This window comes from Saccopteryx leptura, chromosome 1, assembly GCF_036850995.1.
Source record: "Saccopteryx leptura isolate mSacLep1 chromosome 1, mSacLep1_pri_phased_curated, whole genome shotgun sequence".
Taxonomy (NCBI): Eukaryota; Metazoa; Chordata; class Mammalia; order Chiroptera; family Emballonuridae; genus Saccopteryx; species Saccopteryx leptura.
In genome coordinates, this window is record NC_089503.1 from 7,419,005 (window position 1) to 7,442,656 (window position 23,652).

At 52.4% G+C, this 23,652-nt stretch overlaps 1 protein-coding gene across 1 annotated transcript; it reads right to left on the reverse strand.

Annotated features, from left to right (window-relative positions):
* Positions 1-10,247: 10,247 nt before the first annotated feature.
* Positions 10,248-23,047, reverse strand: SART1 (spliceosome associated factor 1, recruiter of U4/U6.U5 tri-snRNP). Its single transcript, XM_066349843.1, has 20 exons — positions 22,622-23,047; positions 20,190-20,247; positions 19,753-19,808; positions 19,135-19,261; positions 18,910-19,015; positions 18,616-18,693; positions 18,411-18,510; positions 18,174-18,316; positions 17,864-18,070; positions 17,103-17,227; positions 16,887-17,026; positions 16,655-16,788; positions 13,821-13,994; positions 13,585-13,695; positions 13,136-13,223; positions 12,501-12,591; positions 12,253-12,388; positions 11,612-11,701; positions 11,384-11,505; positions 10,248-11,301 (listed from the first exon to the last, which is right to left on the reverse strand). The coding sequence occupies exons 1-20, from the start codon at positions 22,941-22,943 to the stop codon at positions 11,283-11,285; spliced, it is 2,427 nt and encodes an 808-aa protein (XP_066205940.1). The 5' UTR covers positions 22,944-23,047; the 3' UTR covers positions 10,248-11,282.
* Between the last annotated feature and the right edge of the window lie 605 nt (positions 23,048-23,652).

Sequence of the window (23,652 nt, forward strand, 5' to 3'; positions counted from 1 at the left end):
ATACTTTCCTTATAGCTACATGTATTTTTAAAAGAGCATAAAAAGGTTAACATGCTGACTTCTTTCACCTAACTGTACATTTCTGTTTCCCCCATTGTTGTATGTTGCTGGAGTTCATTTGTCAATATTATTACTTCTTGGCGGGTCTGCACCACATTTTACCCATTCACGCCTCTGCTGATGCCTTCAGGCTCTTCCCTTATTTTTGCTGCTGTAAACATTCTTGTGTTTTTATACATGTGGGAGGGTTTCTCTTGGGACACTTCCTAGGTGTGGGTTGCTCTGTCACAACCTTAGGCAGTGCTGGGAAGTGTTTTCCAAAGTGGCCGGGCCTGTGGCCATTCACCAACACTGGGTTTAATAATTTTTTCCTGTCTCATTCTTCCTGCCAGTCTCAATTTTCGCTTAACATATCTAGAGTTTGTTATTAAGTAACACGTGTTTGAAGATGGCCACCTCTCTCTGTAATTGAGCCTTTTGTTGCAGAGTGACTCCTGTCCCTACAGACGCTTGTGTCTTATTTCCCCTAATGTTAGTATAGCTACTCTGGTCTCGTCTGGTCAATATTTTTGCCTGATGAGGAGTTACCTTCCATCCTTCGACTTTCGATCAGTGCGTGTCCCCATGCTTTACATGTTGGGAGGTGTTACCTGGATTCTTAAAAATGGAATCATTATTTGTCTTTTTTTATTTTTTACAGAGACAGAGAGAGAGTCAGAGAGAGGGATAGACAGGAACAGAGAGAGAGATGAGAAGCATCAATCATCAGTTTTTTGTTGCGACACCTTAGTTGTTCATTGATTGCTTTCTCAATCAATGTATAACAGATGGGTCCCAAAATACCAATTATTACCATGAGTTAAATGACTTAAAACATATCAGTTGAAAGACAAATAGCCTGACCAGGCAGTAGTGCAGTAGATAAAGCGTTGGCCTGGGATGCAGAGAACCCGGGTTCGAGACCCAGAGGTTGTCAGCTTGAGCGCAGGCTCATCTGGTTTGAGCAAAGCTCACCAGTTTGGACCCAAGGTCACTGGCTCAAGCAAGGGGTCACTCGGTCTGCTGAAGGCCTGCAGTCAAGGCACATATGAGAAAACTCTCCCAGTATTCACGTTGTACTTTGGTCACAGATTCAAATTTAGCGAGCCACAGAACACACTGAACTTTCCTCTGTACCATCCACATCTCGACTAGCATGGCCGTGGGCTGCTCCGCTGTATACAGTGTTACGTCATCATCTGCGCATGTGCACATGCTGCCACATCATCCTACAGAAACTGGGAGGGTTTTCCTTTTATTTGGTGCAGATTTCACATTTCTATCGTCTTTTGTTGCTTTCCTGTGACCGGTCAAAAGTGCACCATGACTTTACACACTATATTTGAAAGACAGTTTGGATGGATATGAAGTTTAAATTCTAAATTCTTTTCCTTCGATACTTTGAAAATACTTTCTGTCGTCTTGTGTCTTGTATCCCCGCTATTGAACAATCTGAGGGCAATCTGATTCTCGTTCCCCTGTATGTGATGTGTTTTTTCTGTTAGGCATTATCTCTGATACTGTTAAAAGTTCTACTGATGTATGTCGGTGTGGGTCATTCCTTTTCTCTCCTTTGGGCACACTGGGTTTTGTTTAATTTTAATCAGAGGTGCTTTGTGTTTTATTCCAGAAAATTGGATTCCATTGTTTCTTTTTTTTTTTTTTTCTTTTTGGTGGGAGAGACAGAGTCAGAGAGAGGGACAGATAGGGACAGACAGGAAGGGAAAGAGATGAGAAACATAATTCTTCATTGCGGTTCCTTAATTGTTCATTGATTGATTTTTCATATGTGCCTTGACTGGGGGGCTACAGCAGACCGAGTGACCCCTTGCTCAAGCCAGCGACCTTGGGCTCAAGCCGGTGAGCTTTGCTCAAACCAGATGAGCTCACACTCAAGCTGGCGACCTTGGGGTCTCGAACCTGGGTCTTCCACATCCCAGTCCAACGCTCTATCCACTGCGCCGCCTCCTGGTCAGGCTCCATTGTTTCTTCAAATACATTCTCCCTCCATGTTTCTATTTCTCTCTAGAATGCCTGGTATTCAGATATTAGCATTTTTTCTCCTATCTTTCATAGCCCTTAGCTTTTCAAGTATATCCTTTCATATTAAGTTCTTTCTTTCAGCTCAAGTTGACTTCTGTGACAGGTGTAACTACAGGTGACCATACTGGAAATTTCCTTTGTAGAGAACTTGGGAAGCCACTTAAGCAATACCGCCCGAGGGGCCGGGCAGCCAGGGTATTTTCCCATGAACTCCCACTAGTCATTGTTGCTGGGCTGCTGCTAAGGGCGTCAGCCGCCAGCCTGCCCTCGTGTGGGCAGACAGGCGTGTGGGTAGACCAGGCTTCAGTGGCCAGGGGAAGTCCTTGGGCGAAGTGTTACAGGGGCTGGCCATGGAAATCCACCCAGCACCCGGTGTTCCAGGCTGAGGGCGTGCGTGTGGGAGCGTGCGTTTCTCAGCATCAGGTGGAAGTCTATAAAACACAAAGTCCAGGGGCCAGTGCATCCTGATGGGATATAGTTTCCAAAGCTGAGGCCAGGCCTGTGGCATCGGACAGAGACAGGCTCAGCAGCAGGGCTTGATCCACAGCTTCCTGACCCTCAAGGCCTCCTGTGGCAGTGGCCCATTCAGACTCGCTGTCTTGTCTGGTGGCCTTGTACAAAGGCTTTTATAAAATTCTAAAATTGGCCTGACCAGGCGGTGGCACAGTGGATAGAGTGTCAGACTGGGATGCGGAGGACCCAGGTTCGAGACCCCAAGGTCGTCAGTTTGAGCGCGGGCTCATCTGGTTTGAGCAAAGCTCACCAGCTTGGACCCAAGGTCGCTGGCTTGAGCAAGGGGTTCCTCGGTCTGCTGTACCCCCATGGTCAGGGCACATATGAAAAATCAATCAATGAACAACTAAGGTGTTGCAACGAAAAACTGATGATTGATGCTTCTCATCTCCGTTCCCGTCTGTCTGTCCCTATCTATCCCTCTCTCTGATTCTCTGTCTCTGTAAAAAAAAAAAATTCTAAAATTGAAGTATACCACCTTCACTGTACAAAGACACCAGATTGGCATAGGGCCTCTTTCTCTGTAGTTGGAGGCGTCGGGCTAGCAGCTGATCCGTAGCAGTTGCCCCAGATGTCCCCCGAGGAAGTCAGCTGGGTTGTAGCACCCTGGGGTTTGTCTTCAGAATATCGTCCATGTCACAGGAAGTTGACACCAATGGCAGCTGACACTGTTTGAATTTGGTCCAGTGACATCTTGCATGAGAAGCCAAAGACCCTCTGGAGGCTATAAAGGCACATCACAAACCTTACCTGGTGACATAGAAATAAAGCATCGCAATGGCTGTGGCTGCCACCAAGACCCAATGGTGGCAGCAGTTTCTTCGGTTGTTGTTATGATAGTCTGACAGTACTAAACTCTTCACTCCATTATGTAAGCCTGGCTCGTGCACAGTGAGGCGCCGAACCCCAGAAACCTTTGTTACTAGCCATTCCAGGCCGTTAAGCATGGAGACAGTGCTGGGTAGCACTCTGTTCTCATCAGTCTTCGTATGAGAAGCGCATTCTTTTTCTCGTGGTAGGCACTATGGTTCCAACAGCATGACTTTGGCCTATGTGAGGAGGTGTCATCAGTTCCCGGCTCCATCCATCTGGAGTCAGTCAACATATTTATAGAAGTTACCAGTAGGGGTCGCAGTAAGCACATCCAATCAGCAAGTTGGCGACTGTCCTGGGCAGCAACACCCAACACCATCCATCCCAATCACACAGTCTGGTAGCACAGTCTCTGTCCAACCAAAGGGTCCAACAGCAGTTGTGACAGGTCCACTGCTGGCTGGTAACACAAGCTTCATGCCCCCAGGGGGGATTCACTTGTCGGTCCCCTCCCCTCTGGCATTTACTGACGAGCTCTTGGAGAGTGGTGGGAGCTGTTCTAGTCTTTGTTTAAAAGGGGTCTTCTCCCCAGGGACCTCCTTACCCCACTATTTCAACTGTCTCCCTTCTAGCAACTGCTGAAGCTCTCGGACCCTCATCCCTGAAGCCTCCAACTGCCTTCCTCGTTCACATAGGTCTCCCAGCCGCCTTACAGCTCCCCTAATTTAACATTTTGGCAGTCAGGGTCTGTCTTATCAAGCCTGTTTACTATCTAGCCACAGACAGGTTTGTGAGAAGAGGCCTCTGCCATTAGGTCCTCCCCTTTATGGTCCCACCTTTCTTTCCGTCCAGGGCTGACAAATTAGACTCCCTTGGGGACTCCGGTCTCTCTTCCCCACCCCCCAAGATGGAGCCTAGTTTGGCACAGAGGGAAACTGGCTTCTCCTTAAGTGTCTCCTAGACCAGGTGCACCGGAAGGAAAGGCCAGGGGTCTGAGGCACGGCAGGTAACGTGGTATGTGTTGGGCGTGTTGCATCTGGAAGGTGCGGGTTAAGGGAGTTTGATGAGAATCACCAGTGACGGCAGGAACTGGTGCCTCGAGAGCCAGGGAAGGGGTGTGTGCAAATTGGCTGGGCCCCGGACTGCCGGAGCAGAGGCCCTGAATGAGGTCGGCTCCATCTTCCCAGAGTGTTAGGACCTCAGAGACATAGCCACGGGGAGCAACTTTGCTTCTCACCAGAACCCCATGAGTGAAGTCAGCCATCCGCATCCTTAATACCACGGTGAAGACTTTCAGGCCGCAGAATGCCAGAGTTTATCGTCAACAGACAGAAGGAACTTCTGGAAGATAAAATTCAGAAAGAATAAAAATGAGCCCAGAGAAGAGATCTGAGAAGCAAGAAGGAATGAGAAACAAGTTCATTGATGATGATGATAATTTGGGCGTGGGATTCTTAAAAAGTTAAGGTGAAGTTCTGCAGAATAAAACCAGAAGACTAGAGAGGAAGCAGTTATAATTAAAGGGTGCTGAGGGCTTTCTGTAGTTTGAAGGGAGAAAGAGCTATTGACTAAGTTTAGACTGTGTTAATACATGTGGAAATGTTAAGAGTTACCTAAAAAATAGAATGTGTAACGTCCAAGCCAGGAAGAAGAAAAAGTATTAAAAACCCAAAGAAAGGAAGGAGAAAAATAATAGAAAGCAGAACAAATAGAAACTGATGCTGTATAGAATAGAAAACCACTCTGTTTTTGTTTAAGCAGAAAAGTAATGTTCTAGACCATTTTAGGTGACTCATTGTGATGGTTAAATTTTATGTGTTGACTGGGCTAAGGGGTATTAAATAGTTGGTAAAACACTATTTCTGGGTGTTTGTGAGGGTGTTTCTGGAAGAGGTCAGCATTCGGATCATTGACTGAGGAAGGAAAGTCCCTTCCCCAGTCCAGGTAAGCATCCTCCTATCTGTTGAAAGCCTGAATAGAAAAGAAAAAAGTGTGACCCTGGCCGGTTGGCTCAGTGGTAGAGCATCGGCCTGGCGTGCAGGAGTCCCAGGTTTGATTCCCGGCCAGGGCACACAGGGGAAGCGCCCATCTGCTTTTCCACCCCTCCCCTTCTCCTTCCTCTCTGTCTCTCTCTTCCCATCCCTCAGGCAAGGCTCCATTGGAGCAAAGTTGGTCCGGGCGCTGAGGATGGCTCCATGGCCTCTGCCTCAGGTGCTAGAATGGCTCTGGTTGCAACAGAGCAACGCCCAAGATGGGCAGAGCATCGCCCCTGGTGGGCGTGCCGGGTGGATCCTGGTCGGGCGCATGCGGGAGTCTGTCTGACTGCCTCCCCACTTCCAGCTTCAGAAAAATACAAAAAAAAAAAAAATAATAATAATAAAATAAAAATTAAAGAAAAAAGTGGAGGAAGGGAGTGTTTGCTGTTGGAGCTGGGACACGCGTCTGTCCTTGGACGTCCTTAAGCCTCAGCTCCTTCTTGCTCTTTTTTCAATCTCTGCCTCGAGAAACAAATTGCTGGCTTGAATAGCATAACTGTGCCTGTTTTTGTATTAAGTGGAAGCAGACAGTGTGGATAATTTTATGTCTGATCTTTACCTGTGTCATGTCTGAGAGTCCTATCCTTCATTCCATTATGTGAATATCCACCATTTATCCATTCTGCTGCTGACGGACATTTGGGTTGTTTCCAGTTTGGGACAGTTATAAATAGTGCTGTTCTGAACATTCTTCTTCATGTTTCTGGCTGAACATATGTACTTTTTCCTGTTGAAAATCCAACATTTTTTAGCTCTGTTTTAAACAAAGTTTTATAATGGAAATTTTGAAATGTTATTTAAAAGTAGACGGAATGGAATAATGAACCCCTTGTACCCATCACCCAGCTTCAGTAACTATCAACATCTTGCTAGACCTGCCTCATATATATATGCCCACTTCCCATATTTTTTTCATTTTTTAATGTTGGAGTAACTTAAAGCAAGTCCCAGATCTTATTATATCTATTTGTATATACTGTACTATCATATACATATCTATGTAACATGTAGATTACATTCATATATATGTATCCCTAACAGGTAAGGATTTTTTTTTTAAACTTATTCATTTTAGAGAGAGAGAGAGAGAGGAGGGGAAGGAGCAGGAAGCATCAACTCCCATATGTGCCTTGACCAGGCAAGCCTGGGGTTTTGAACCGTTGACCTCAGTGTTTCAGGTCGATGCTTTATCCACTGCGCCACCGCAGGTCAGGCCAAGATTTTTTCTTAACCACTATGCCGGTATCATACCTAACAAAATTCATAACTACTTGATATCATCTAATAACCAATCTGTTCAAGTTTCCCCAATTATCTAAAAGAGCTTTTGTGTCTGTTTGAACCAGGCTCAAGTCTCCATTGTGTTTCTGTAGATGTCTCTTGCATCTTTTTAATCTCTCGCCTTTTCTCATGCCTTTTAATTGTGATGAAACCAGCTCATTTGCCTGTAGCATCTCCCACAAGCCTGATTTGGCTGATTTCATCCTAGTTCGACGCTTTATCCACTGCGCCACCACAGATCAGGCCCTGGTCTGCTTTTAATGCTATAGAATTTGATAACAGCAAGATGCATTTGTTATAAAGTTTCTTACCAATTTTTACCTGAAGGTTTAGCAGTTGTTGGTCATCATTGCCTACATCCTTCATTAGTTAGGCATTGCAAAGGCGATTTTTTTAAAAAAATTTTATTTATTTATTTATTTATTTATTTATTTCAGAGACAGTGAGTCAGAGAGAGGGATAGACAGGGACAGACAGACAGGAATGGAAAGAGATGAGAAGCATCAATCATTAGTTTTTCGTTGCGCATTGCAACACCTTAGTTCATTGATTGCTTTCTCATATGTGCCTTAACCGTGGGCCTTCAGCAGACCGAGTAACCCCTTGCTGGAGCCAGTGACCTTGGGTTGAAGCTGGTGGGCTTTGCTCAAACCAGATGAGCCCGCGCTCAAGCTGGCGACCTCAAGGTCTCAAAAGTGGGTCCTCTGTATCCCAGTCCGACAACGCTCTATCCACTGCGCCACCACCTGGTCAGGCCAAAGTGGCGATTTCTTAATTTTATCATTAGTTCTGTATTCTTAGCAGGAATTTTTCTACAAGGAAAAGCTTTTCATTATCAGCTATTTAGTCACTCTAAAATACAATCAGTACAGGAGAGGCAAGAAAATTCTTGATTTTTTTTCCTTCTTTTTAAACCTTTTAAAACTTTTTAAAATTTCAGCATAAAAAGTCGGTGCCTGCATCAGTGAGAGCCTAGTCAGGAGACTAAAACTCTATCCATTACTTTAATAGTGGGGATTTTATCTAAGGAATCGTCAACACAATGTTTTAGAATTGTAAAGGCAAAAAGTGAACACTGAGATATCACCAAGCAACTGGAAGAAGCAGCTACCACCCCCTCCTCTGGGGAATAGTCCCCTCCACACCCGTGACATTCAAGCCCCAGGAGCCTGACCCTGCAAAGTGACCCCTCCACTTGCTTGGCTGCTGCAGTCACTCCCGGTCAGCACTCGGCTGACCTCTTCCTGAGGTTGCCATGGGACAATGACAGGACCAGCCAGGGAAAATGAGATGGGGCCTTAGTCCCAGTGGCACTCATGGCTTTGGCACCGAGAATAGCACCTTGGGTGCAGATGGGTGAAAATTCAGCCCAACAACCATGCTCCAAGGGTTTGTGTCTGGCGGCCAAGAGGGGCGCCTTTTCCCTGTTGCTCCAGGGTACCTAGGATACCCCAGGACCCGAAGTGAAGAGCAGGTGTCTTAAATCCAGCCAGCTCTGGAGAAGGGGGAAGGGAGGAGCAGGTTTCCGGTCTTGTGGGCTGAGAGTCCTCACTATACCACGGGGAGGGACCATTCGTGGACAGGTGGAACCACAAGCTGGGTGTGGCCCCTGGGGCTTGAAGGGGTCTGGAGGTCTGGAAGGGTGGGCACAGATAGAGGGAGCGAGACTGCCAGAGTGAAGAGGGGACCCGTCCTGCCCCTGGTCAAGGCCCAGGCCATGCGTGCTTGGGACAGTGGCCTTTGCACTGAGGATCCATCACCAGGCCCTGGGTGGAGAAGGCAGGGCAGGGCGTGGAGAAAATGCCTTCTCAGCAAGGGTCCCCTTTGCCCTGGTGGCAAAATGAAGGGGCTTCTGTGAACTACAGCTGGGTTCTCTCTGACACCCTTGAGGGGCCAGGTGCCACACGGAAGGCCAAAGGCCGGACCCCCTTCCAACCCCTTCACGTTCAGCGGTGTCCTTGTTCAACGGCAGCCCCCCATCGGAGCCCCATGGGTCCTGGCAGCCTGTCTGCCTCTGCTCCTTATCCCCAGACCCAGCCAGCAGATGCTCAGTGAATATTTTTGAAGTAATGAAAGAATGAACATTCTCAACTAGGCTTTACACCAGATCCACAAGTCTGAGATCACTTCCCCCATTTCACAGACAAGAACACCAGGACTCAATGGGAAGTTGTTGCCCGGTCAGCAGCAAGTAAATGGAAAAGCACCCTGATGAGTTAGGACCCAGCTGGCTGGCCCTAGGCCCCGGCTGAAAGCTCACTGACTTTCACACCAGCCTGCTCGGAGGCATGGCTGCCCCAGTTCCCAAGGGTCCGGTAAGTATTGCTGGTGGGGCCCCACCACTGAGCAGCGGAGCTGAACGCACCCTCCCTGGGGGCTCAGGCCTCAAAGGATTTGGTGGTCCCGACTCCTCCCACCTCCTAGGGGCCCTAGCTAACTTGTGGCTGCCTCCCCACCCAGGTGGGTAGACAATCTGGGGCCGAAAGGGTGAACACCTGGCCTGGGCGGCAGCAGCCACAAGACAGAAGAGGGAGCAGGCAGATAGTCTCAACCAGGGAAGCTTCCTGGAGGAGGCCCATCTCTGGAAGACTTTCCAAGTCCCTGGTTCACCATTTACTATCTACAGAGTTGTTAAAATCCAAGTTAAAAGGAATCCTGGGCCAAACCTGTTTAGTTCAACCCTGGTCACTGTGACTCTAGCCAGGGGCCAAGAACCTTTTTGGCTGAGAGCCATGAATGCCACATATTTTAAAATGTAATTCTGTGAGAGCCATACAAAGACCTGTGTACCTTACGCATTATCCAATCAAAATTTGGTGTTGTCCCGGAGGACAGCTGTGATTGGCTCCAGCCACCCGCAACCATGAACATGAGTGGTAGGAAATGGATTGTAATACATGAGAATGTTTTATATTTTTAACATTATTATTTTTATTAAAGATTTGTCTGCGAGCCAGATGCAGCTATCAAAAGAGCCACATCTGGCTCGCGAGCCATAGGTTCCTGACCCCTGCTCTGGGTCTGACAATGGGGAGTCTCCTAATGCCATTTTCAACCAGTATGCCTCAAGAATTTTCAACGTGCAATACCTAGTCAGTCAGGAGCATTCACCTCTTTTCCCTTAGATCACCAAATAAAATCAACAGCCAACACAATAGCCCCCTAGTCTAAATGAGTCAAAATTATACCTATTTTTTTTTTTTTATCAGCAAAAAATTATTTTTGTGTGCCGTAGAATTTTAGTAATGACTTTTTGTGTGCCACAAGATGAAAACGGTTGAAAATCCCTGTCCTGGCGGGCCATTTCCTGCAGAGAACACACTGTTAGCTTTGACACAAGCTTGGTCGTGGGTCTGCGATTCCCCAAACATAAACCCAGTCAGTCTAGCTACCCCCTACCCATGGGCACCTCCCTGAGGGAAAAGTGAAAATGAAGTCAGAACCAGACCTCAAAATGGCAGACGATGAACTCAAGACGGTGGCCGTGCCAGGGAGTGTGGCAAGCGAAAACTCATCAAAGCAGTCGGTTAAGGCAACTGTATTTTGTTCTTTGCTTCCATTTTTCCATCCCAAGATTATTTTTTAAAATTCACTTTTTTCTCACATTTCTTGGTTTCATTTTTAAAAACATCCGAACCACCTGGAAGGTAATTAGGCCTAGGAGAGGGCAGGCCGCGTTCTGCCCTGACTCCCACGGGAGCCCCTCGGTGCCTTCTCCTTTCAGGCTCCGGCCCCTCCCTCGGCCGCGCATCAGTGCCCCCAAGGTCACACCACGGACTGTCATTCTCATGGCGGCAACTGCTCCTGGGACACGTCTCCTGCGAGCTGCTCTAAGGCACGCCCGTCCTGAGGGCACCTGGGCTCTTCTCCACACAGACCGAGGGGGTACTGGGGAGCAAGGGGCATGGGGCGCCACAGCCCAGGGCAGAGCCCAGTCCTTGCCCTGGAGGCAGTGACTCGGGCAGCACTGGGAGGTGGGAGAGAGCAGGTCCCTGAGTCTCTGAAACAGCTTTCCTTTCTACCAGAAAGCCAGCCTCGCAGAGGATAAGGTGTAACCTTCAAAAAGGGGCAAGGCCTGTGCTACCGGCAGGTGTGGTGGGGGCGGGGTGGTTGAGAAGATACGCCCCTGGCTTCTGGCTGGCTGCTGCCCAGGCTGGGGGTGGCAGACTGTCTCGGAGGGTCCAGGCTAGTTCTTGCCCTTCGTCTGGGTTCTTCAGTCATGTGGTGACCAGGTCTCCCTAGCACAGGCCAGACTACGCCACCTCAGGAGAGGTCTTGCCCACCTCTGAATTCCAAGGGAGTGAACGAAGGAGCTCATTTAATCTACACAGTGCATCCTGTACAAACGGCAGAGGCTCAGAGAGGTTCAGTGACTTGCCTGCGGTGACACAGCTGGCCAGCGAGCCTGCCTGAGGGTGGTGTTGGCGTTCCTCCCAGCACACGGCCTCTCCTCCCAGGGCTAACCCTGGAATGTGCATCATGACCAGGAAGGAAAAAATAAGGAGGGAACTTTATTTAATATTAAAGCTGGGGAGAGGACCGGAAGGGAGGTCGGCTTCACTTGGTGATGGTGTTCCTGCAGAGAGAAGAAGGGTGTGAGGCTGGAGCACGGGCACGCCCGCCCCGGCCCACCTGCCCACACGCGCTGGCCCACTCACGCGTTCATGCTCTTGCCACTGCCACTGAGCACGATGTACGGGGTCTTCTGGGCCTTCTGCTTTTCCTGGAGCAAGGCCACAGTGCCCAGGGGCGTGTCGCTGGAGCTCATCTTCTTCAGAAGCTGTGGGGTCAGGGCCAGTCAGCACAGCAGGGGTAGCCCTGGCCCATCAGCCACCTCAGCCCCAGCGGACGTGGAAGCCACCCCCAGGCCCCTATGGGCCACCTACCGCCTCCTCGTCCAGCTTCTTCATCCGCCGCTCCGTCTTCATCTTGCCTGAGCCTTTCCCATGGAAGCGGTGGGACAGCTGCCGAAAAGCCTGGGGACACGGGACAGGAACAGCATTAGAGCCACCGTGCCCCTCAGGGCAGGGGGCAGTGGTGACCCACCTGACCCGGGCAGTGGGAAGGGGACCAAACAAGGGCGAGACAGGCTCAGGAGGTGGATGTGCTGCTCTGGGGGCTCAGGATTCGAAGATGACCTGCTGAGCCGAGGCCAGGCCAGGACCCAGGGTGGGGAGGCCAGCCACACCACGGAGTGTGCAGATGGGAGATGGGAGGCGGGAAAGGCGGACAAGGGCCACCAGCGAAGCGGGGGTGTCTGTGAGAGTGCAGGAGTCAGTCTGGGGCCTGGACACTGCCTGCCAGGATGGTGGCCCTGAGGGCAGATCAAACCGAGGGGGAAGGCGAGCAAGGGAGCCGAAGCACCTGTCTGACCCTCCTACCCTGTGAGGGGGACTGCTGTGCTCACCAGAGAGGAGGAGACGGGGGCACAGAGGTTCTAACATGTCCCCAGGGGCCTCAGCCAATGGCAAACTGAGCCCCGGCCCTGTGGTACCCCCCCCCCCCCCGGTCTCAGAGGCCCCCTCACCTCCTTGGGTGTCAGTTTCCGACCTGTCTCGTCCACATACTCGATCTTAACATCGGGCTTGTAGCCGTCCTTCTCCTTAAAATCCTGGGTGAAGCCGCGGTACTCCTCCCGCCGGCTGTACTTGTCGTCGATGGCCCTAGCCCAAAACAGAAGCCTCAGGGCTGGCCACTGCCCACCCTGCCTGGGTTCCAGGCAGTCCTGAGCTGGCGCCAGTGCCCTGGCCTTCTGCCCACCCCTGCCACACTCACATCTTGTCCTCAATGCAGTACACCGCTGATGGCAGGGACTTGTTGGGCGCCTTCACCCGAGCCACCTTCTGCACTGTCGTCTCCAGCAGACCTGGAAAGGGGTAGGGGGTGAGATTTCAGGCTGCCCACCCCAACACAGAGCCATAGCCTCAGGGTGGACTGATACCCCAACAGCAGAGAAGGTACTGTGGGACCCTCACAGCCACACTGTGGGAGTAAAGTCATCAGGCCTACTTTGCAGACAAAGGAAAAAGATCAGAGAAATCGGCCCTTCAACGGCCACTAACCAAGTAAATGGTAGAGTTGGTATCCTAATGCCAGGGAGTCTGTGCCACAGCCTGGACTGCTCAAGTCCCCCCGCTCATCAGGAGACACAGCCCTGAGGGATAAATGGTGCTTTGTAGGAAGACATGTGAGCAAAGCCGTGAAAAACGGGGTGACGGCGAGCAGTCCGTAAGTTCCCGTGACTGCCCCCAAACCAGGTGCGACAGGAGCTGCTCGTGGGTCCTGGGGGAGCGGCCCACAGCACTGGGAACGAGGGAAAGACAGCAGAGGGGACCGGAGGAAGACGTGCTGGCACCTCGCTGGCAGGGCACCCAGGGCCGGCAAGGCTCACGGCGGCTGGAGCCCCTTACCTTTGTTCTGACACAGGAGCAGCGCGGCGGCCAGCCCTCTGTTCACGATGGGCTCCTCGTCCAGGATGGTGGTGGAGGAGGCCGAGAACTGAGGGACGGCACAGGGCGGTGAGGAAGGTGGGCAGTGGGCCCCACGGACTCCTCTCACCCCTACCCACCCGCCACCGCCAGCCATACCCAACTGCGGTCCTGTCCTTGCCCAGGCCCCGTGTGTCAAGATGTCCTATTTAATCCCCAGGATAGCCCTATGATCTTGATGGTCCCCATTTATGGACGAGGAGACCGAGGCCTGAGACACCGAGTAACTTGCCCCCGAGGTCCCCGAGCTAAGAAGGGGAAGAGCTGGAGCCAGAGCCACGTGATCTGCCCCCAGCCCCAGCCCCACCAGGCTGTGCGCTTCCCGCCCTTCCAGCCCCTCAGCCGCCAGTCTTGGGCCTCCCCCTCCTCACATCCTGATGCTGCTTTTCCTCATCCAGGTTGACTGTGCTCCAGCCAATGTTCTCCTCCCCGTCAGACTCGGAGCCGCCATTGGCCGAGCGCTCCTCATCCCGTTCGAAGTCCTGGAGGAGAGAAGGCCATTGTCAGCCCAGGCAGCCTATCTGGACATGGGTTCATCAGTGAGAACTACTGGGGCCAACACTGCTGCTCACAGCCAGCCCCCGGGGGGCCCTGCCTGAAAACCCACCATGAGCTCCTCCTGCTCCTCCCGGTTGCCAGCCAGCCCGTAGGTGGGGATCTCCCCCAAGGTGCGGCAGAACTCCGATGTGGCATTGAACACGATGGTCCCCTTCCGCTCCGGGTCCTCGTCCTCCTCCCAGCCCCGCTGGCGGGACTCCAGCTTCTTCACAATCTCCACCACCTGGAGGAGGGAGCAGCTGTGGGCAAACCCAGAAGTTTCTGGGAGGGTTCCATTGAGACCCAGGAACCCAAGAGCCTCCCTGGTGGCAGCAAGACAAGCCATTCCTACTGCCAGCAGTCCCTCTCAGTCCGTGTCCTCCCCGAGTCTGCTCTCCACTCTGCACCTGCACCAATCTCACCAGGTCACTCCTCTGCTCCAAAGCCATCAATGGCTCCCTACTGCCATCTGAATCAATATCCAAAAACCCTGCATGACCCTTAGGAGCAGGCCTGTGCCAACCCTTTTTCCAAAGGCCCTCAACTCACCACCTCAGCCTCACACCCTCCTCCAGGACTGGAGCACACCAGGGATTCTCTTGCCACGTCCTTGCCACCCACCTGTCTCTTGACAAACTGCCATTTCAGGAGTCAGTGTAAACATCACCTCTGGAAGCCCCTCCCTGACTCCACAGAGTGCTCAGACTCCCTATAGAACTTCCACGTGATTCCAGCACCGAACGCCCCAACCGCGCGCAAACCCTGCTTCCCTCCTGCTGCAGACGCCTAGCCCGGCTCCTCTGGCCACCCTCCTCCCTGACATGGCTGAGGCCCTGCAACACCGCTCCCGAGTGCACCCCCTCTGTCTCCTCTATTGCGTCACTGTCCTCAGCACACAAGGATTATCTGGGACCTCTCCTCTTCGAAAAGAATTCTCAACCCCATAACCCTACTGCTCCACCCTCGACAGCAAGCTCTTCAGAAAAGTTTCTTGTCAACACATGCACTTCTGCATCCCTATCCTTCCATTTCATTACATTGCTTTCTTTATGAAAGTACATTTATTAAACCTGGGAACAGTAAAACAAAGGAAGGGCTTAGGATAGAAGAAGCAACAGGAGAGAGCGTGGGCAGGAGAGAGGCTGCTTTGGCCTCTAGAAACAGGAAAGAAGTGAGCCACGCGGTAGGCTCAATGGACTCACTGAGAAGTAACAGACAGAAGTGAGCCACGCGGTAGGCTCAATGGACTCACTGAGAAGTAACAGACAGAAGTGAGCTAAAGCTGAGTTGCTGTGGGCTCACTGAAAAGTCCAGAGAAAAGGGGCCTGGAGACGGGATCAGAGGCTGAGCCCAGGACAAGCTGTCACAGCCCACTGCTTCCCGGGTTGCAAGTCTCATGGGACCCTCAGAATTTAGAAGGAAGTTCATGTCTGAGAGAAAGGGGAAGGTGTGAGCATGCTCCAGAGGGAGCCTGCACTTACATCACTTTTTTTTTTTATTTAAAAATTAAATTTAATGGGGTCATATTGATCAATATGAGTATATAGGTTTCAGGAATACAATATTTATTTATTTATTTTGGTGACAGAGAGAGGGACAGATAAGGACAGACAAATAGGAAGGGAGAGAGATAAGAAGCATCAATTCTTTGTTGCAACCCCTTATCTGTTCATTGATTGCCCTCTCATATGTGCCTTGACGGGAGGGGGAGGAGCAGAGCAGAGTAAGTGACCCCTTGCTCAAGCCAGTGACCTTGGGCTCTAGCCAGCGACCATAGGGTCATGTTTATGATCCCATGCTCAAGCCAGCAACCCTGTGCTCAAGCTGGTGAGCCCACAATCAAGCCGGATGAGCCCTCGGTCAAACTGAAGACCTTGGGGTTTCAAACCTGGGTCCTCTGTATCCTAGTCCAATGCTCTATCTACTATGCCACTGCCTGGTCAGACTACCTTTATTATTTATTTATTTTTGTATTTTTCCGAAGCTGGAAACGAGGAGGCAGTCAGACAGACTCCCGCATGCGCCCGACCAGGATCCACCCGGCATGCCCACCAGGGGGCGATGCTCTGCCCATCTGGGGCGTTGCTCTGTTGCAAACAGAGCCATTCTAGTGCCTGAGGCAGAGGCCACGGAGCCACCCTAGCGCCCGGGCCAACTTTGCTCCAATGGAGCCTTGGCTGCGGGAGGGGAAGAGAGAGGAGAGGGGGAGGGGTGGAGAAGCAGATGGGCGCCTCTCCTGTGTGCCCTGGCCAAGAATTGAACCCGGGACATCTGCACGCCAGGCCGACGCTCTACCACTGAGCCAACCGGCCAGGGCCTATTTTTTAATGAATATCATCATTAACCCAAAAGAGTTATAGCTAACAATACATGTCTTTTCTTTTATTGATTTTTTTTTAGAGTCAGAGAAGAAGGGGGCTGTGGAGAGGGGAAGAGGAACATCAACCTGTTCCTGTATGTGTCCTGAGCAGGAAGAGAACCAGCAACCCCTGTGCACTGGGACATTTTAACCACCCAAGCTATCTAGCCAGGCTGCATATGTCATTTAAAATAATAGTATCTGGCCCTGGCCAGATAGATCGGTTGGTTAGAGCATTGTCCTGAAGTGCAGAGATTGCTAGTTCAAACCCCAGTCAGGGCACAAACAGGAAAAAAATTGATGTTCCTGTTTCTCTCTCTCCCTTCCTCTCTAAAATCAATAAAATGTTAAAAAAAAATTATCATAGTGTAAACACTGCAGAATTCCACAAATAACGTGATACAAAACAAAAAGTCGAGACTGTAGTGTCAGTGCAGTTTACAAGGGCACAGAGGCACGTGCTCACAAGCACAGTCACCACAGGCGTCTGTCCCATCCCGCTGAGCCCCCCCCACCGTGCCCGCACGCAGCCCCAAGGCCCTCACCTTCTCGCCGCTATCTCGCAGCTGCTGCAGCTGCCGCAGCCGGCGCCCCTTCTCCAGCTGCTTCTGCAGCTCCAGCTCCGCCTCGTCCTCCTCCAGCACTGCCGGGTCCCCAGGCGGTGGGCCTCCACCCTCCTCTGGTGGAAAAGAACATGCCGGCTCAGGTCACACACGGGACCCCGGGCTCTTCTCCTTGCCCCTTCTGCCGACCCTCAGCAGGCTGGGGTCCCCTCACCCTCATCACTGATGTCCATGTTCTCCACTCGAGTGTCATCTGACTGTGGGGGCTGAGGTGCGGGCTCCTTCTCCTCCTCCTCCTCCTCCAGGGCCTCCTCATCTCCCTCGGGCACTCGGCGTCGACCCCGGCCACGCATCCTGGGGACAGAGACCTCTGCAGTGAGCAGGGGCCCCGAGGCCAGCCCAGCCACCACCCACCCGTGTCCGAGCCCACCTGGAGCCAAAGTCCCCATCTTGAGTCTGGTCCCCAAGAGGCAGCAAGTCGTCGGCCCGCACCGCCACCTCTTTCTCCTTCTTGCGGACCTTCTTCACCCTCCGCTTGGTCTTTTTAAAGGTCACCTGCGGGGAGGAGGGCAGGAGACATGAAGGAAGAAGGGGAAAGGTGGACAGCCACAAGCCCCCCAAATGAACCCTTCTTACACAGAAATAAGACGTGAGATGTGTGCACCATCCCACCAGTGAGATGCAGAAGTCTGAGACAGAGGTTAAGTACCTTTGCCTAGAGTCACCCGGCAACTGAGGAGAGCTGGGACTGCGAATCTCGGTAGTGTGTCCCCACAGTCCTGCTCTCAGCCACTTGAGCCACGTAATCTCCTAAGGCAGCTGTCTACTTCTGTATTCAGTCATGCCAAATGCAAAATCCCCATACGAGCTATAAGGTCACCACTTATCAAACTATCACTAACCCTTGAAATGGCCCTTATGAGGTGGCTCCTGCCCTCCCCATTTCACAAGGGGCACCTCAGACTCATAGTTAAATGACTCCCACAGAGCACAGGCTGGCTCCGTGGAAGAGCCTGGACAGAAACACGGGTCCCTGTGACTCACAGAGCCCGTTCTGCGCACACCCGCTGCCTCCCGGTGCCTCCACAAGGACTGAACATCGCTGAAGACTAGATCTCCCTCCTCAGTTCACTGCGACAGGAGGGAGGCACCACTGCCCTGACAAGCGAGGGGAGTGGCCCCGGGGCTCACCATCTCCTCCTGCGTGAGGTACTCGGAGGCGAGCCGGGGCCCGACCGTGCTCAGGGACTGCGCCTGCAGCCGCAGCCTGGCCCGGATCTCCTGCAGCTCCCGCTCCCGCAGGCCGTCGGCCATGCCACCCTGCTCCAGTCGGAAGGAGTGCGGCCGCTCGCCCTCCAGCTCCTCGTCGTACTTTGACAGGATGGAGCGGGGTTTTTGCTGCAAGGCGAGAGGTACAGATTGGGAGCCAGCCTGGCTCGTGAAAGGCCACAGAGCCCCCGCTGCCAAGGTGCCCGCCCCAGCCACCGCGCTGCCCGCCTGCCTGTGCCAAGTCGTCCACACTCTCGTCCTCTGCATAGGGCAGGTAGTCAGGCTTTTTCTTCCGCAACTCCACGTTTTTCTCTGCCCGCTCCTTATCCACCAGGTTCACGTTCACCAGCACGTCCTCCTCCTCCTGCAGCACACCTGGGGGCAGGGCAGAAGCAGCACCCGCTCACACATGCTCCTGGCTCGCTCGGGGCGCCTGCGGCCCCACCCAGGGAACCCCAGGTCAGCCCACCTTTGTCCTTGAGGGTAAGGATCATGGTCTCCCCTTCTCGGAAGGAGTCAATGGCATGCTCCACCGTGAGGCCCTGCAGGTCCCCAGCGCTGTACCGGTCCTAGAAGGGCGGGGGAAGGGCCAGCTGAGTCAGGAGCCCGGACCTGGGGACTCCAGCACCACGGACAGCAGTGCTGCCGCCACCCCACCGCCCCAGCAGCCTCACCTGGCGCCTGTGCCCGAACTCCTCCTCCACCAGAGTGCTGACACCAAACTCTTGGTCCATCTCCTCCAGCAGCTTGGCCTGTGGGACAAGGGCGACGGCCTATGACCTCGGGCCACTCAGGACCACCCGAAGACACACAGGGCTTTATCAACTGGGAGTGCACAGGGCAGGCCTTGCAGGCAAGCCGCTAAGGACTGAGAGCAGACACCACTGTCCACAGAACTGGCCCTCTGAACCTAGCCCTCGCCAGGCCCCTGGAGGCACGGAGCAACGCCCGGCCACCCACATGCTCACCCTCTTCTCTGCCAAGTCCTTCTCCTTCTGCAGCTGCCGGCTCCTCTCGATCCAGGCCGCAGTGTCATCCAGCCAGGGGTCGTCCTCCCCCAGAGTCTTTATCTTGCTGAAGAGAGAGAACAAGTGACCTTCAGAAGTCCTACTCCTGCTCCCCGACCCCGACCTCAGAGCTCACGGCAGCCTCCTTGGGCCCGTTCGCTGCCCACTCTATCGGGGACCCCTCACCCCAGTTTTTGGTTGAGGAGGCGCTTTTCTTTGGCAGCCGCCAGCTTTTCTCGTAGCTCCTCTCGCTGTCGCAAGGCCATGGGGTTGATGACATCGGCTGCCACAGGCTCCTCCTTGGTGCCCGCCTCTGGAAGGGGGGCCCAGATGTGAGGCTATGCCTGCCCATGGCTGGTGGGGAGAGGAGGAAGCCACTCACCCTGCCCCTTCCAGCTCAGGGGGCCAGATGGGGCCCGGAGAGGGGGAAGGACCCTTCACCTCCTTACTCCCACTTTACCCCACACTCCCACGTCCCCACACGGCACAATGGGACCCTCCATGCTTTCCAAAGACCCTCAACTCCTGCTGTAAAAAAATGCAACACCCACACAGCCCCATCAGTTTTTAGCAAGAGCACATATCTCAGCCCACTTAATGCTACCTCACAAGCAGAGTGAGGAGGCAATGCCGACTGTCAAACTTAAAGAATAAACTGAGTGACGTTCTGAAAGCAAGACACTCCACGCCCATCAGCGAGCACATACACACACACAAGTTCACTAATGTCCTGAGCCTGCGCTCTAGCCCACTGTCTTCCACCCAAACGCCCTCCCTCACCCACACCCTCAGCCACGCACTCACCCTTCTTGACGGCATTGACCTCCAGGGGTTTCAGCCCCAACTTGGCCCGGAGTTTACTGAGGACAAGAGAAATCAGTGTTAGGAGCTGTCAAAAAAACGGGGCACCAAATGCATTTCTAGATACACTGGGGTGAAAACAGGATGCGCTGGGTCCCAAACACAGGACCTGTCCCAGGCAGTCCAGGGTACTGGGAAGGGCACTATCCCCTAAATCAGGGAAAATGGTGCTAGGCATGGCCTGCCCCTAACCAGTGGATGCCATCCTTCGTCTTGGGACTTCGTGTCCTCTCCTGTCACTCAGATGGTTGGCTAGTGTGATTTATGTGGCATTTCGAATTCCAACCAGAATGCCTCAGTGTGTGAAAGCCCCCCTCAGCAGCAGCTCCCGACCTGCCTGTTTCAGAAGAAAAAGAGGAGACAAAGGACCCAGTACTTACTTGGTCTCCTCGATGCTAAGCGACGAGGCATCTCCTGAGCTAGTTTTGGAACTGGCAGCTGGAACAACAAGAAGTACGGCTCAGGTGCTGAACACAAAGCCAAGAAGTCATAGCCTTGGCCCCAGCTTTAGGGCCAAAGACGAGGGCCCCTCACCAGCACCAGGCCTTGCTGAGACACCGGAAAACAGCAGCCTCCTGCCACCCCACTAACTCCTTCCTTGTGAGTCCCAGTCTCTGGGAAGCCCACCTCTCCTGCATCCCTTCCTTTCCTGACCCCAAATGCCCAACTTCCTGCATCACACACTTTGCTACCTCTTCCGTTTCATGTATTCTATTTTCGACCCACACCGCCCTCTCTAGCATCACCCTGGCTGACAAAGTCCTATCCAAATGCCACCTCTTTCATGAAGTCCTGATCAATTATTGATCAGAATGAACTGCTCTGCCCCAAACTCCCCAGCAGGGTCAGTCGTTTCCGGGTCTGTTACTCCCTACAAGGCAGAAACCGTGTGGCAGCATGACTGTGTCCTCTGTGATTCACGTAGTCAAGAAATGCTTATTGGCGCCTGCTCTGTATTGGATGTTGGGGACACAGAGATAAAGAAGCATTGCAAACTTCCTTCATCCACTTCACAAACAATCCATTAACCTCACTGACTACACAGACAGAAGCTAGGCACCCTCAGATGGAGCTCCCCCAACCCGCCGCTACCACATAGCCTGCCTCCTCTTTTTTTATTTCCACCTGGACCCTGGATTCCTACCCTTCCAGGCTCTCTCCAAAGTCAAGAACCTACTTATTCTTAATCCAATGGATTCTTCCCAGCTCTGGTTTTGTTTGATCTTCTGTGGTGTGGGACACTTTTGATCACTTCCTTCTTCTAACAATACTCTTTGCCCACAGATCCCACAACACAAGATTCTACGGTTTTCCTGCTTTTTTGGCTATTATATCTCCTTTTCTGTACTGTTTTGCTCCAACTATTAGTAAAACATTAGTATTTCTCAGGCTCTATTCCTGATCCTGGCTTCTAACTCCACACTATTTCAGGGGATTTCATTTATCACCTAAATACTCATCTTGGTCCTGGCCAGGCAGCTCAGTTCATTATAGCATCGTGGTCCTGACACACCAAGATTGTGGGTTCAAACCCTGGTCAGGGCACATACAAGAAACAACCAATGACAAACAGTATGAATAAGTGGAACAAGTCGATGTTTCTCTCTCTCTTCCTTCCTCTCTAAAAGAAGCTTTAGAGAGAAACAGGAACATCAAGCTGCTCCTGTATGTGTCCTGACTGGGGATTCGAACCAGCAACCTCTGTGCTCCAAAAGGATACTCCAACCAACCAAGCCATCCAGCCAGGCTAACTATTATTGATTTTTAGAGAGACAGAGAGAGGAAGGGAGAGGGGAAGGGAAAGGGAAGCATTTGTTGTTCCACTCATTCATGCAAAAAAATTTTGGTTGCTTCCTGTGCATACCCTAACTAGGAATCGAACCCGTAACTTTGTTGTTTGGGGATGATGCTCTTAACCAACTGAGATAAATGGCCATGGACTAAAAATCAATTTTTAAAAATACTTGTCTTTCTAAAACTGTTCCATCCAGCCCAAACCCTGGATTTCTCCCAGGTTTCTTATGCATGTCACATCCACACTCTCCAAAACTGAATCCTTGCCTCAAAAGTCTGCTTCTCTTCCAAGTGCCTCAACTTCAGTGGACACCACCACACACTTAGTTGCTCAAGCCAAAATTCCAGTCATCTTCAAGTCCTTCTTTTCCTTCCCACCCTCATTCAAGTCTAATTCCTCTTGCAAACTACCTCTTTAATCTGTCCAAGCCTCTCCACCTCACTACCACTGCCTTGGGGCAGGCCACACCTGGTCTCCAGTATTGACTATCCCTGACCCAGTTCTTAATGCAGCGATCTTTGCAAATATAATCCACTCACTTCCCAATTCAAACCCATGCCTCTCTATTACCCCCAGGACAAAGTTCAAATTTCTTAACAGGATTTACAGGGCCCTTCGTGTTCGACCTCCCACTGTACAGCTTCAAGTCTCCCGCCCAATACCAGGTTTTACCTTCCCTCTGTACACGCCAGTAGCGCTCCATTCATTCATTCCCTCACTCACTCACTCATTGCACTTATTGAAGGCCTGTGATGGGCCAATTGAGGAAAACAAAATCTCTGCCTTCACACAGCTTAGTAGAAGAAAACAATCTGTAACCCTAAATACCCATAAGGAAAATTGTTCGTTTGTTTTGTTTTGTTTTACAAGAAGACTTTTAAATAAGTGCTGACAAAGACAGCCTGCGTGCCTCTGCCTGAAGTACCGGGCCCGCACTGCCTCCACTCCCAGGGACCCTGGGCCTCCCCGGGACCCCCGGCCACGCGCCCCGCCCCCTGCGCAAGCCCCGCCCCTCACCGGCCTCGTAGCCATCATCGCGTTTCTCCCGCTTCACGCGCCGTTCGGAGGGCTCGGCCTGACTGCGCTCCCGTCCGTGCGCACCGCTGCGGACCTCGGTCTCGGTCCCGCGCCGCCCGCCCCCGCGCTCGGTCCCTCGTTCCCGGCTTCGCTTCCGTCGTTCGCCCCCGCTGCTGCTGCCGCCGCCGCCGCCGCCACTCCGGTGCTTGTGTTTTTTGTGTTCCCGATGTCGCGGCGGCTGCTCGGTGGCGCCCCCGGTGCTGGCCGCTGCCGTCGTCCCGGCCGCCTCCTTCTCCCCACGGTGCTTCTTTGACGACCCCATGGTGGTAAGTGCGCCCCGAGCTCGGCTGCCACCGAGCCCCGAAGACGTAAGATGGGAAAACTTCCGGGTCGCTCAGCAGCCGCTGTCGTATTGCCGGAAATCAAGAGCGGCTGCTTCCGTCTTCTCTCAGAAGCCCGCCCCAAAGATTCATGGGAAGGCCGGCATGGACCCCGCCTGCGCAACGCAGTTGTCTCGGGCTGGGTGGAAGTCTGGGAGCCGGTGGTCCGATTGCGCGTGCGTTCCCCGGCCTCCGCCTGCTTGCACACCCCCCTCCGCGGGACGCTCACTATCTCACTGACTTTCTGTGGATAGCTCCCGTCGCCTCAGTAAGGATTCCTCCTTAATGGACTCCCTGGGATCAAGCTCCATTCGGTGCTGGACAACCCAGCATGCTCTCCTCGAGACCCCTGAGTTCCGCAGCCTAGCCTCCAAGCCCCTCCAACCAGTGTTATAAGTAAATGCTGCCTTCTGGACTGGGTTTTGTTTTGTTTTTAATTTCATTTTAGGGAGAGAGAGAGGCAGGGAGACAGAAACATCCATCTGTTCCTATATGTGCCCTGATGGGGATCAAACCAGCAACCTCTTCGTTTTGGGGGACGCTCTAACCAACCGAGCTATTGGACTGGATTGCGTTTTTATTTATTTTATTTTATTTTTTTGTTTTTGGGGGGGGGGTTTTGTTTGTTTTTTTCATTTTTCCGAAGCTGGA